Source organism: Sinocyclocheilus grahami, unplaced genomic scaffold (assembly GCF_001515645.1).
Source record: "Sinocyclocheilus grahami isolate Dianchi unplaced genomic scaffold, SAMN03320097.WGS_v1.1 scaffold23.1, whole genome shotgun sequence".
Lineage (NCBI taxonomy): Eukaryota > Metazoa > Chordata > Actinopteri > Cypriniformes > Cyprinidae > Sinocyclocheilus > Sinocyclocheilus grahami.
Window position 1 is genome coordinate 582,820 of NW_015505202.1, and position 14,726 is coordinate 597,545.

Genomic DNA, 14,726 nt, shown 5'->3' on the forward strand with positions numbered 1-14,726 from the left:
CAACAGAACGGGATACAGAAGAACAGTACTTCCTTCGATCTCTTCGTTCCCTCATGATGATTCTTTGTTTCTGTATTGAGAAGTCTGGATCCCGCAGAAAGCAAGGGAAGTTCCTGGGCCCACTCTCTTCCCCCGCCCCGCAGGCATTTTCTAAACAGGTGTGCTCACCTGCCAAGCGTCTCTGTGAAATCAGCTGTCATACCTGTGTCAAAACCAGAGTTCAGGGAATAATCGAAGGGAACAGAGCCATTTATAAACTGCTTACAGACTGTTTTAATGGGTATGATAGCTGTAAAGTGTAAATATCCCCCTCACTTGTGCTTCATGCATGTGTGATACAACTGGGACAAACATGTTTTATAAATCACAAATGTCAGGTAAGTAAACTTTTATTTTATTCTGAGATTAATGTCCATACAAATGTGCCGTAACGTTGGTATTTCTCTAGAGAAAAAAATCTTCAGCTGCCTATCAGAAACATTTTTTAGTGAGTCGGGAACCAGCTTCCCTACAATACGGCCTGTCTACTTGTGATATCTTGTGGAACTTGTCTGAGTGTATAGATGAAAAACAAATGTAAAAATACAAATATATATATATATATGACATGCAGACAGTAACCGATGGAGTGATATTAAAGTAAACCAGGAGCATAAATTATTCCTTTTAGCGTAGATCTGGTCCTCTGAGGGGACGAGCGGAAAAGCAGCTGACTTCGCACCGTTGATGCCCAAAGAATTTTGATTCATTGTACTATATTTTTAATGAAGTGGATTGAATCAGAGCAGTTCTGGTGTACTAATGAGGGTCTCTGCTCCAGAGGGCATGAGCGTGAAATGGGGAGGGAATGGTTGATTTGTCTTTTTGAGTGATTGAGTTTTTGATGTGATAGCACACTTGAACCCTTTGATTGTACAGTAGTGTCCTCCCCCTGATTACAGGTGGTGCAACCCATCAGGACACAAGGAAAACTGCTCTTTTATATCCTGGTCAGGAGAGAACACAGTCTTACCAATTATTATTATTATTTTATTATTATTATATATATTTTTTGGACTGGACAAGAGTTTGTTTGGAAATAAACTATGTGACTCTGTTACGATTTCAATGCATGCATTTTTATTTGTTTTGTATCGCAATGCAGATGTTTTGAACTAGTCGACCGAGAAAAGCTCAAACAGATAACCCGATGACAGGTAATAAAATAATACTGCCAAAAAATATTTCAGATTAAATGAATACAAGACATTCTATTTTTTGAATCATTTCATAACTGTATGAACAAACCCTCAGATGCATTGTACATCTCCTAGCTTCTCAAAAACATGCAAGGAAATTCACACTACATATTAAACACGTGCCATTAGACCTGAGATCTCCATCTGCGACTGAAGCCGCCATCATTCATTCTTCAATAATGAGATTCTTCTTTGCTTTATCCAGCCTGTCCAACACCTCACTGTACAGACCTGCCATCTGGGGAGACACATTTCATGTATTTTATTCACACCTTGCCACGTTTTCTTTTACCAAACAACATGAACAAAATGTTTTTAATGAAAATTATCATGTGAATTCTTAGAACTCGGGATGCTGAATTAATGCTTGCCAAATGACATTTAATCTACTAGTTGAACTAAACCTCCCTACTGTATGTAGCTTTAACTACCTACCCACATAGCTGTAACCAACCCTACTGCTCTAATTAAGCCTCCTACTGAGGTGACGAAAAAAGCAGCTTGCGCACCTGACTTGAGGCGAGGAGAATATGAAACATGAAAATGAAATCTGGTGCCTTTGGTCGAGCTCTCAAACAGCTGTAATCCTGCAGCGTTACCCGAGTCTGATAGCTGTCCTGCAGGGAGCCCAGGAGCTTCAGGAAGACCTCTCGGCCTCGGGATACTGGGCCAGACTGTAGAGCAGGATTCCTGTATTCCACGCTCGGGTCAGCAGCCACAGGATCTCCTGTTCTGGAAAGTCCTCTGGCTGTGTGAGAAAGCAAGACGTCCGTGTGTGATATCATGGAGGAATGGATGCTGTAATAATAGTTGCAAACTTATATAATGCAATTTTATATCGGTGTCATGAAGGTCACGAGTTCAGAATAGCATCCTAATGCTTATGCAAGTTTTCTGCAATGCTAGTTCAAGATAAAGGACACAGGCGATATTTTCAAATTAGCATCTAAATTGGCAGGAAGAAGCTGGTGAATGGAGCATCTGCGAACTGAGGCATAACTAAAAGCCCATTGACAGAAAGAGGAGATACTTTCAAATATGGGGATAATTGCGGGGCTGAGCTGCAGCAGGTTGTGTGTGACGGCTGCTGAGTCACCGTAACCAACTCTCTGCGGTTGCTATGATGGACAGAGCTTCCTCATAGTAGCCCCACACTTCCTCCAACACACAGGACTGCACCTCAGACACACCGCTCGGCAGGGTCAGCTGAATCAGGCTGTGTAAACAGTTACTGTGACATGCACACATGTATAAGGTGTGTGTCATATGAGGAACATTTTGGTGTCTTTTGTTATCTATCAGTGTGGTACATTCATTGCGTGGGTAACAAATGCTCGGCTAGACTGACCTGCTGCGCGTGAGGTCGACCTGTGGCTGTTTCCTGTGCAGAGACACGGCGATCCTCAGTGCTTTCTTACACAACAGGGAAATGGGCTGGTGGTTCCATTGCCAGGACTGTAGACACAAAGTACAGGACCATCAGAGCTTATAATGTCATTTCATACACTACCATTCCAAAGTTTGGGGTCAGTAAGATTTGCCCAAGAATCATTATCAATGTTGAAAACAGTCATGCTGCTTAATATTTTTATAGAAACCGTGATATTTTTTCAGGATTCTCTGATGAATAAGAAGGTCAAAAGAACAGCATTTACTTGAAATAATCTTTTGTAACATTTAAAAGTCCTTACAATTTTGATCAATATAACACACCCTTGCTGCATTAAAGTATTCGGTTTAATTCAGGAAATTAAAAAAAAGACAAGAAGAATCTTAACCCCAAACTTTGAAATGGTAGTGTATATTCAATCATTCAGTCAGAATTTCACCATCCATAAATTATTAAAATATGTAATTCTTTAAAATGGGGGTCATGGTTCTAGAAGCTGACATGCAATCATTTCTAACAGCTTGGTCTCAACAGAATCCAGTTCCAAAACTGATTCGAGCACAGATTCAAGCTTTGGATCATTTCATTTGGCCCGGGCTTATAACTCATAGAGCAGCAATAATGTGTCTGTTTTGTCTTTAGAAGAAGTGCCTAATGAGGAAAGAATGTGCCAAAAAGATGCTTACGATCCCTGTCATTCTGGACAAACATGTATAATCTGCATTTTAAACTAATTATTTATAATAGAATGCTTTGATGGTCGTCCAGATCTCTTTACAGAGTTCAATGTGCTCTAGAGTCTGGGTCCGGAGCTCAGTCTGAAAGCACAGCTGATATTCTACACTGCACTCTCTGCTGGTTAGTCATGGTAACAAGGAAAAACTGAGGTCAGAGAACATGTGGAGTAGTGTTTCTCAAAACTTTCCAACTCCAAGGTCCCCTACATGGGCTTTGATTTGCATTTGTACTTCTGCCTGAAATGATGCTTGTTTTCATTCAATTCTAGGGCTGTCAATAATGTTAAAATAATCAAGACTCATTTTTTTGTTAGAATTACAAATAATACATGTAAATGAATATAGAAATATTTAAGGATTTTAAAATAATATTTTAATTTTGCCTAATGTTAAAAGTGTGATTTGTCCAGGCCTAGAAATCACACTTTTAACATTAGGCAAAATTAAAATATTATTTTAAAATCCTTAAATATTTCTATATTCATTTACATGTATTATTTGTATTATTTACATACAGTTTTTTGTAAATATCCTTTTCTTTATCCCTTTTCCTGTACATCACAAACAACTGGAAAAGTCAATGGTAAAAAAAAAAGAGTTTCTTTTTTCTGTTGAACACAAAGATGTTTTGAAGAATGTTGGTAACCAAACAGTTGCTGGTAGCCACTGACATTCATAGTATGGAGGGAAAAAAATACTATGGAAGCCAATGGCTATCAGCAACTGTTTGGTTACCAACATTCTTCAAAACATCTTCTTTTGTGTTCATTTATTTTTGGGTGAACAATCCCTTTAAGAATGTTCAACTTCTGTAATCCTCAAATTTCATTCAAAGAGACTAGGAGTGAAGGGCCTTTGAATAGTGTTGTGGACAATGGAAGGCCTTGGACTCAGAAATGTTGCGGAAATGACTAAGGCCCACTAGTGAGCCACTGCACCTGGTTGAAAAACCACTGATGTGGAGTGTTTGTAGCTTCAGAAAGCAAAAAGGAATTTTACTTACAAAACCCTTGAAATGATCATGCATTTAAACATACAAATTCAGTCCATATTTCAAACACTTGTACAGTGTCAAGTTTCATACTTCAGGCTCCATCGTGTCTTTAAAAAGCAAGAAAAATGCCTCTTGCCTACTTGATATTGTTTAATCAGGTGGAAATGATGCACTGCTAAAAACGAGTGGGTGATCCACCTGTTGCTCAGTGTGATCAGAGCTCCTGCAGATCTCCAGAGAGGCAGCAGCAGCCATCAGCAGACACATCTTCTGCCCCATCAACACACCTCGGTCTGGGGCGCACAGCTGTGACAGCTGCCCAGCCAGACAGCACATCACACATCCTGCTTTAACTACACTTAATTGTTTATATGTTTAAAATTGTATTTTTAAACATATAAAACTGAAGTAGTAATTCAACATTTTTGGAAGCTCTATCCCACAGAAGAAGGTGGAGAGATGATAGAGTCTGAGGTGCTAGTTGTTTTCCAGTGTAATGTCCTAGAAAACAATAATTGAATACACAATTCAGTAAGAATCGTTTCATATAATGACATGAAACTCATTCTTGTAACTAACACTGAATGAAAATGACCCGTGATAGCATTCTCAATCTCCTGCTTGGCCAGCAGCTCTTTGTCCTGCTGCAGCAGCAGCAGCAGCTCTATATGCATGAGCAGAGCAGAGCAGAGCCCAGTTCAGCAGATGACTCAAAGTGCTGACACACCCCCTTCAGGAAGTCAAAGGCCGGAGCCTCCCTGATACAGCAACATGTCAGTGTTTCTGTAATGATTTCAAAAAGCTTTTTTTTTGTGCCTGTTTAGAGTGATCACCTGTTCTCTTCCACGAGCAGTTTTACTGTGCTCAAGCACACGTCCAGTGGAGCTCTGACAGCCCTGACAGGACCGGGGAATGGAACATGTTAAGAAGGAACACAGTTGTGGGGTACAAAACACTATCCACAAACTGATTTCAGCAGCGATACCAGGCTCACCAAATTTTAGTGCATCATCTGGGCTGCGGCTTTTAACTAGAATACGAATCTTCAGGTAGAGGCCTGACAGCTGCATATGCCCCTAAAAAGAAAAAAATGAAATAGCCAAATGTAAAAGCAGCATGGTGTGTGTGATACAAGCCCAATCTGATGGTCTACTTTAATCAGATCTGGTTTCACTAGGAATGCTTTACCTTATTAGCCAAGCACACAGCATGAAGAGCTTTCTCCAGGTATTCTGACAGTCCCACTCCAAATAAACTGTTGCAAGAAGTCTCAAAACTTTGGCCTGGAGGAATGGGAAATAACATTACAATGCATTCAGGTAATGCAATGAAGCCACACTGAAAATCTGTAATTCAATTTAAACATGTAAATAAACAGATTTTGGACGTTATGACATTAAATGTGATTGTTCGTGAAAGTGTGAATAAGTTAAATTAACATAATTTTTTTAACTCTATTTATTATGCTGATTAAATAATTGTATACCTTTATATAAATTAGAATCATTTACAATGAGAAAAAAATTAATTGGTCAATTAGCTGTTCATTTCACTGTTGAATAATATTTCTTACTTGCATCTCTGATCCTGGAGAGTACTTCACATTCATCTTGCGTATATCATAACTTTGGCTGAAATGCAAAATAAGAATATATGTAAGGAATAGTGTAAATAATTATATTATTAGCATTTATATTGTAGTATTACAAAAGTTTAATTAAAATTTAAAATATATTACAATACAACAGGTGCTTTAAATTGTAATAATATTACACCGGACTACTGTTCTTACTGTATTTTTGATCAAATAAATGTAGCCTTGTTGAGCACAAGAGACTTCTTTCAATAACATTAAAAAAATCTTACCAACCCCAAACTTTTGAACAATATATCTTACAGAGATCCCTATAGCTTGGCTTAGCCAATATGTGCTCTCTTCATGCTTTCCCTGGCTGTAAGTGCCGACCCCAAAGTTGTAACAGATGAGAGCGATAGCCAGTCTAAAGGAAATTTCACAAAAGAGTGTGTTTTGTTTCCTTTTTATAGTTTGAATTTTCTAAATCTCTTTCTCAAATCAGAATAAAACAATGACGTGACTTGACACGGAGACGACAACAGTTTGTCCACATCTTTAGGGAGACGAAGAAGCATTTCTTTACATCGCTGTATGCATAACACTGCCTCTTGATGATGCTCTTGAGAAACTGCCTATTGAGACATAATAATAATAAATAATAAAAACAAAGTAAATATATTACTGTACATTGTAAAAAAGTACTGCAATAATCTGCCAACTCTCTCAAAGATTAAATTTAAATATTAAATATGCACATTTGATCCAGTGGTTTTACAGTATTTAGACATTAATTTTAGGCTTCATAATCACTGGACATGCTAAGCAATCTCTGCTCACAGATTCAGCTTGATAAGACAAAACCCGCAGCAAGTCTTTCTCTATGTCTCTCTTTGGTGTGTTTGTATCTTCTGCTAAATCTCCATGGGAAGTTAAGTCTGCTGTAAAGAGTCTCCAGGCTCTGTGAAGGCAGCATATTCTTAGTTTCTTATTCTCAGAGTCACTACTAATGTGAATAATAATTATGGGTATTTCCAATGTTCTAATATCCAGTGGCTGCATGTGTAACATTTTAAATTATTTATTTATTTATTTTTGCATACATGCAAAGTCTCCCCCACCCCCCTCTTTATAGTGAGATTGCATTCGTACTGTATGTACACTGACAGCAAGGTTCAAAATCATCAGCAGCTTTGGGTTGTTTACAATCAAGCCATGTTCTTCCCGTTTTACTTGCCATCTATACACATAGAAAATACTGACAAAATATATTAGATCGTTTTAACTTAAACGATCTAATATATTTTGTCAGTATTTTCTATGTGACTGTTACAGCAGAGATTGTCTTCTAGTGGCTTTGTTACAGAAACAGGACCCCTCGCGAGCGTCCACCACCAAGAACACGCACGAGGACGTGCGCAGTGTGGATGCAATACTGCTGTATGGCCACAAGGTGGTGTCTCTCACACACGGTTATGTATTTACTCTCATTTACATCTCCCTCACATGCTTCACGTTCAGATTTAAACAGCTTTACAAAATCTTATCATTGCCAAAACTTAAAATTGAATAAATTATAAAATACAATTATTTTACTAACTATTTAGTAACATAATAGATAAAATTTTCCCTGTGCAAAATAGCGAATAATAATAGCCTACAGATAATATTATATCCCCCTGAGAACCATAAAAAAAAGTTTTGTGAATTGTATTGTTTTTTTATATCATTACATTGGTTGGAGCATAAGAAACAAATGGAGAAAAAAACATTTTTAAAAAAAATATTTTATTCATATTTTATTCTGTGTCTTTTGTAGAGGACGCCAGGACTAAGTTAAAAAAAAAAAAATATATATATATATATATATATACGAAAAGGCAAGAATAGGCAAAAACAATGTTTTATTTTTTTCATTCACCAATCACTTTTTAGGTTTCAGGCTATTTGTAGCCAAACTTTGTGCAAAGATAAGTCTCAAATATGTTATAAAATATATAACAGAATGATTTGATATACTATTTTACTTTATGCAATATGTCCATAAATTGGTATTCCCATTCTATACAATATATCTATACATTGCATCTAATTTGCATATTAATGTGTTCTTGGGGCAAACCATAATGAAAAAAGAAGTGTTATAATGAGAGTAATAACTTAGCAAAATTTTCATAAGAATATCTGATATTTCATAGGAATATTGATCGATAATTTCTATCCCTGTCGAATTGTTGTGTCTCCCCAAAATATATGATTAACATGATGCTTGTCCTGGTGATCCTCTACAGAAGTCATGTATGAAAATTATACCCTGTTTCATAACAAAAAGTTCTATTCTGATTTGAAACCCCATCATATTTTTCAGAGATTTTTCTTTACGACAAACAATTCGAAAATTAGTCAGATTTAAACGACAATTAAAAAATATCATCATATTTCCCTAAGAGTGCTAAATTTGATCATTCTGTCAATATCAGTCATTTTTAAAGACCAAGAAGAAGGTGTGTTTATGATCAAACCTCCAAAAAATGTTAGATCCCTAAAAAAAACCTAAATGTGCTCTGTGCAGGACATCCAGAATAAAAAAAGTGTCATGCAGGGTCTCAGAGAAATTGACTAAAACATAATGTCTCTACAGAGGACAAACGTCTATGCTCAGGAGGATATAAAATAAATCAGCTAAAGGACAGATGTATATCTCAAAAATAAGCACTCTAAGTAAACATTTAAGATAAATGGAGAGCTACTCTTTTCAAGCGTGCAGGCTGCAGTATATTCCGAATTCTTAACTCTGTCTTGTTGAAAGACTTGGGCATTAAAGTATAATAGCATTGTTTAAGCATACTATTCATCACCTTCTGGTAGTTAGAACCTCATTCACCCCCAAGAAAGTATGTGTTGATAACGCTGGAGTTTTTTGTTTTAACAGGGGAGGTCATTGTTGAGCTGAAGGAAAGAGCTCAAGCTGCATACACAGAATCGGTTGTGGACTCTCTTATTGTGTTCACTGCACTAGATTCAAAAATAAGATGTCTTAAAAGCCCACTTCTCTCTGTGCTCGGCTTCCAGCAATTGTTTCTGCCTGAGTCTTATCTAGCCACCGTGCTGGCCTGAGGGAAATGTGATCAGTTCAGAGGGCTTGACTCTGCACAGGAGAAAGAAAAAACAAACACGATCCCTATGACATGTGGTCAGAGAGATGCACACAAGATTTCCTAAAGTTTGCTACATAAATAATATAAAAATAATAATAAACAGGCATATTTATAAATGTGTGCCAGATTTAAAAACAGTTCTACACTGGTATGAAAGGTCAGTTACAAGCCGAATATTATTGTATAGAAGATTTGAGAAATACCTAAATCAGATCTCTGCTGCCAAACCAGAAAACATGACTGGAAACTTATATTTATATATACTTATATATATATATATATAATTATTTATTATTGTTATAATTATGATTATTTATTAAAAAATAACAATAATAATAAATAATAATAGAGGTATTGCATTTTTTAAAATTGTTTAATAATCATAATTTTCCTAAAAAGTCATGAACATGGACAAGTCATGAAGTTATTAAAAAAAATAATACACATTTTTATAACACTGCAGAATAAAATATGATTTATATAAGTAAGATCAATATAAGTGACATTCCACTTCATCAAATGTTGGTTGGAATAACTAAATCCTTAACATTAGCAGCTACCTTAGTTTCTTTGAGTCACAGAAGTAAATAAACTGGTAAACTGTTATCAGTGGCCCTTACATTATCACATTAATCACATCATCATCCAATCAATACTACAGGAAGAAAACCTCATGTCTCTTTAACCTTATACCTCATCAGTGACGAACTGTATTAAACTGTACTGTTTAATGTCTGTTTAACAGGTTTAACATCCTGTGCATTTGAAATGATATAAATGGAAGGACATCAATGGACAATGCCTTGCCCTACGTTGCAGGGAGCTTGTCCCCATTTGTAGCATCAAAAAGACAAACCGTCGGTGGTGCATCCACACACACAAGGTGAAAAGAAGCCCCATGATTATTTACTTTGATATAAAATTAGCTGCATCCTGTTGCTGAAGTTAAAAATAAACCCTGTAAATGTTTTTCCAAGGTATTTTGACTGATATGTTATCAGACAATGCCTGTTTACCTTTGCACCTAGATATTTTAGGGACTGCCGGGGGTTTGATAGATTTTAGGTTCAAAACAATGCTGAAATAGCCTACTTTGTGAAGCGTCTTCACATTCATTGAGGCATTTGGGTGGGATATGTGTCTGAGATCAAATAAATCTTTAATTTAATCAGACAGAAAATAGCACACAAAAAAATACTTAATCAGATCATTACAAGACAAAATATCTTAATCGATATCTGTAGGGTCAATATAGTAAGTTAAAGCAGGAAAGTGCGGTGGAGTACCGCTGCAGGGTTACTATGGTAACGTTGCGTCCTTCCGTCCCGCTTCACTCATATACAGCCTGAGAGAGGGAAACCCCGGCAGAAAAGCCAAAGGCAGTGGGCTGGTTTATCAGTCGGTTGGCATTAGTTCTTTTCATTGTTATACTATCGTTAACCCTTCTTTTCTATATAGAGTCTAGTTTTTGAAATTTCATTCGCTCAGTTTTAGGAAGGAAGAGCAAACGTCGCACCTGCCCTCGGGAGTAGTTTGGAGCTGCTCTGTTCGTGTACCGGGGCAGGCGCACGACTATGCGACACATTTACATTCACTGAGAGACAGCAAGAAGTGTTTTCACTCTAGAAAGAACAATCTCTGTCATATCAACGGGAACTGTACAGATTTAACCGTACACCAAGAGAAATCACAGTAGCCTACCTGGACTATTACAGCCACATCCAAATATAAAGTGACAGCTGATTGTACGGAATATCCGGCGGAACGTTATTTTAACGGACGAAATGACTCCCGTTCAAACCGTCTTCACTTTCCAGCTGCTTCTTAATTTCGTCTCAAGTGGTAAGTTCGCGCTTTTTGTCATTTTACTGCGCGCGCGAGTGAAGCGGCACGCGATCTTTCAATGGGCTGCTGTTGTACAGATGCGGTTTGAAGTTCATTTGTTGTCAACTTAATGGGCATTAACTGATCTGCATGTAAATGGATGCAAACAAATGTGGATGTAATTATGACAAAAATAGTGTTGTGCTATAGAATAAAATTACATCACTTATACGATGCCATTGAATTAATGGTTAACCGTTTAATTGTTGTTCTGATGTCAGGCTATTTTCATTTGAGAAAATAGCCTATATTGCAACATGAGAAGTTTCTTCATTAAAATAAATTCGGTAGTCTTTAACTTGAAAGTCTAGACTTTAACTTTTTAAATTTCACTTTTTATTTCGACTTTAATTGCTGAAGAAGAGAATTGTCAAACTCTGAAAACGCATGGAAGAAATTACTATTATTGTGACAAATTAATTGGATGGGAACAAATATGATGTCTTTTGATACAGTGATGACTTTTTACAGCGTTTTCGTACTAGTAAAAGTACAAAACTTTTCTGAAGGCATTGACTTTACTGACGTGATTTTATAGACGTTCATTTTGTAGAAATATTAAAATGTAATAATTTTTCTCTCAGTCTTTAAAACAAGGTAATCTGCTTTGATGTCATTTGCTATGTTCTCAAAACCAAATGAGCTGCCTATACCTATACACAGATTGTTTGGTGCAGCATTTTGGGGATCATATGTGCCAAATGGATTATAAGAACCCATTTTGGTGTCCCAAATTCCGTCTAGGTGTGCAGCTCACTGGGTTTTGAGACCCAGTCATGAGCACTCTGTATTCTGGCACTAAATGAAATACTCATTTGGAAAGCAGGAGGTGATCTATCCCTGCTGGGGCTTAAATCCTTTTACTGACTTTAGCTAATTTTTCCCAATCACTACAGGTTATGATGGAAGAACAGTAGGGCAGTGGGCACTTCTTGCATTCCTCCATCCTCAGGGACTAGTTAGTTATTCAAACGCACTAGTCACTAATTACTAGTTATTCCTATTCCACATTGTGTTCGAAATATCAGATGTGTTTTTGATAACATCAAAAACAGTTTATTGTAAATGCGTAGTATGGGCACATCTCCAGGTCCGGTGCTGTTCTCGAGTTTGACAAGAGAATATGTGTTTATAAGAGAAAGTATATTGTTGACTGCTTGGACTTCTGGCTGCATCTCCTTATAAACAAGATGGATAGTAAAAGATGGATGCCATTGTTCATCGTGACATAGCAGTTGTACACTACAGATACAGGTCTTCCTTCTGCTGTCCAAACAAACAGCAGCTCTTACTCTGATCCAAACAGAGGAAATACTGCTCCCCCCATGACTTTTTGGGTCTTCAAGCTTTGTCTACAAGGTCTCCAAGTAGATTTCCTTCACTGTCCTCGCGCCGAGCGTGGGAAAGACACATGAAGGAAGCGGATGGAGAGGCAGGAGGCACCCTGGAATTGTTCTGGCAGTAGAGGTCACGGAAATGTGACACGCTACCTGAGTAAAGATTCTTTCCCCAGACTTCTTGCTTGCTCCTCTACTCCAAATGTGTGTCAGTCACCCCAACTCAAGACAATGGTAGAGCGGAAGAACATGCCATTATATTTTAAATGTCAGGGGTGTATGGTTAATCCATTAGTCAAATAATAGGCCATGAAATTGATCCGTTTGCCACTTTTCTTCTGTCATCAGATTTTTGGTGGTGCGTAGTGATTATTACATTTAAGACAAGTTTAGTTAGCTGAATTTATCAATGGGGTGCAACTGTGTTATCTGATATGACGTGATTTCTAAAGTATTAGCCTAATAATTCAACTGAACTGTTAAATGAGAAATACGAGGTGAGTATAGACTATAGATCTATAAACTTACACATTTAGAGAAGTGAAACACATTTTGACTTGGCTGTTAGAAGTTACTTACAGGAATGAGAAGGATTAAAGATGAAGTCTGTTTTAAGTAAGAAAAATATCCAATAATGCTGCTGTGTAGAGAGATATATAGACATCTTGAAATGATCCAGATATTGCCCAGGGCCCTGTTTTCACATTTTGCTGGACCATTTAAAGGTTAAAATACTCCAGCAATTTTACACATCCGAGAACCCTCTGCATTGCATTACTTTCCAGAACTCACTGAATACGTGCTAGCCAACTCGTACTTTCTCCTTTGATATCACAACATTGCAGTAATACAACATTTCATTACTGGCCTGACAAATTAGGTCTGTTTCACATTGCATGCATAAGCAGCACGTAAGCAGAGCATAACTGCAGGTTCACTTTGTGCTTTCAGTCTGGAAGCGTTCATGCTGCATAACAGAGTTATGGTTCAATACAGAAAATAAAATGATGTCTGATATCTTGATATCAGAGATCTTGATTAATCTACAAGGAGCGGAACCTAAACTGTAGCTGCGTACAGCTTGCACCATGTACATCAAGCCTGACAGACATTTTTCTCAAACAGTGGAGTAGTTATTTATGTTGCTTAATAAAAGCCTATACTGTATACTGCAAATGGCAAAAATGTTAATAGTGTATTTTAATTAGTATTCTGCTGAGTTCAGTCAATAGGTTCAGTACTGAAACTGTACTTGCACCTTGCTACGCAGAACTTGCTCAAGCAGTGTAAATACAGTAAACGATTAATATGGGTGGAAAAATAATTATTTAAACATGTACTATACAAAGTAGTGCCTGGATTAAACTTGCTTAATGTTTTTTGAATATTCATAGTGAATTCTGTATGACATTCAAACCCATGCTGATGAAAACAAAACGTTCGCGCTGACTGACATTTGCAAAGCGTGTGCATAAAACGCGCCTCTACAAGAGCGTGCAATCTCCCTATAAAGTAGCCTACATTATTGTGAAATATGTCTTGGCGAGATTCACACAAACATAATCTGTTATGTCTTACATGAACGTTTAGTTAATGGTTGGGGGAAAATCTGATGTGTAACATTATATTAGATCCATGCATTACAGTAGGTCACAATATTGATCTGTCTCGATGTTAATCAAACATTAAAAGAAAGACAGAATCATTTGCTACTCTTGATTAAACTACGGTTTATTTGCATCTTTTTATCTTATTTTTAATTACAAAGATAAAATAAAAAACAGCTATATTGTGATTAGGGATGTCAAAGATTAATCGATGATCGATTAATTGTCGATAAGAGATGCAATCGATTAAAGCTATCGATGGTCGATTAAGCAGTTTAATTTTGGGCTGCGTGCAGCTCATGTGCAAAACACGTGCACACATGAGTGACGGTTTATAAATGCATCATCATTCATTCATAATGTACAAATTAAGCTTTTAATGTGATTTAAACTTTAAAAGTACATTAAAATAGAAACAACACAAAGTTCTTCAACATGGAAAGCAATAGAAATGTAGTAACTAAGTCATTTCCCCAGATAATTGTTTCATATCGTGCGCTTTGCAGGGTTGCGGGACACAGGACAGATAGGCTAGACTATTCATTCCTACAACTTGTTAATTCGTTACTACGACTTATTAATTTGTGGCCACTGTCCACGTTTCATTAATTTTGTTCCTTAACCCATGATTTAACTAAAATGAGGGAACAAATTAATAAATCGAACGAATTCTTAATTCATGGCCATGAAATCTTTAATTTCCCTTAGATGTGAAAACAGTGATAAAAAGTGAATGACAATAAAATAAACCTGCGAAATTAGAGGGTTAGACGGTGAGGATTTAGGAAAAGAAACAATGCCTAAATAT

At 36.8% G+C, this 14,726-nt stretch overlaps 1 protein-coding gene across 1 annotated transcript in view; it reads left to right on the forward strand.

The window, feature by feature from the left end:
• Positions 1 to 10,468: 10,468 nt before the first annotated feature.
• The window catches only part of LOC107561246 (vascular endothelial growth factor receptor kdr-like), a 45,610-nt gene continuing 41,352 nt past the window's right edge, over positions 10,469 to 14,726 (forward strand). The window contains exon 1 of the mRNA XM_016245637.1: positions 10,469 to 10,932. Coding sequence (XP_016101123.1) covers positions 10,875 to 10,932 — 58 coding nt within the window. The 5' untranslated portion in view covers positions 10,469 to 10,874. The remainder of the gene's footprint in view (positions 10,933 to 14,726) is intronic.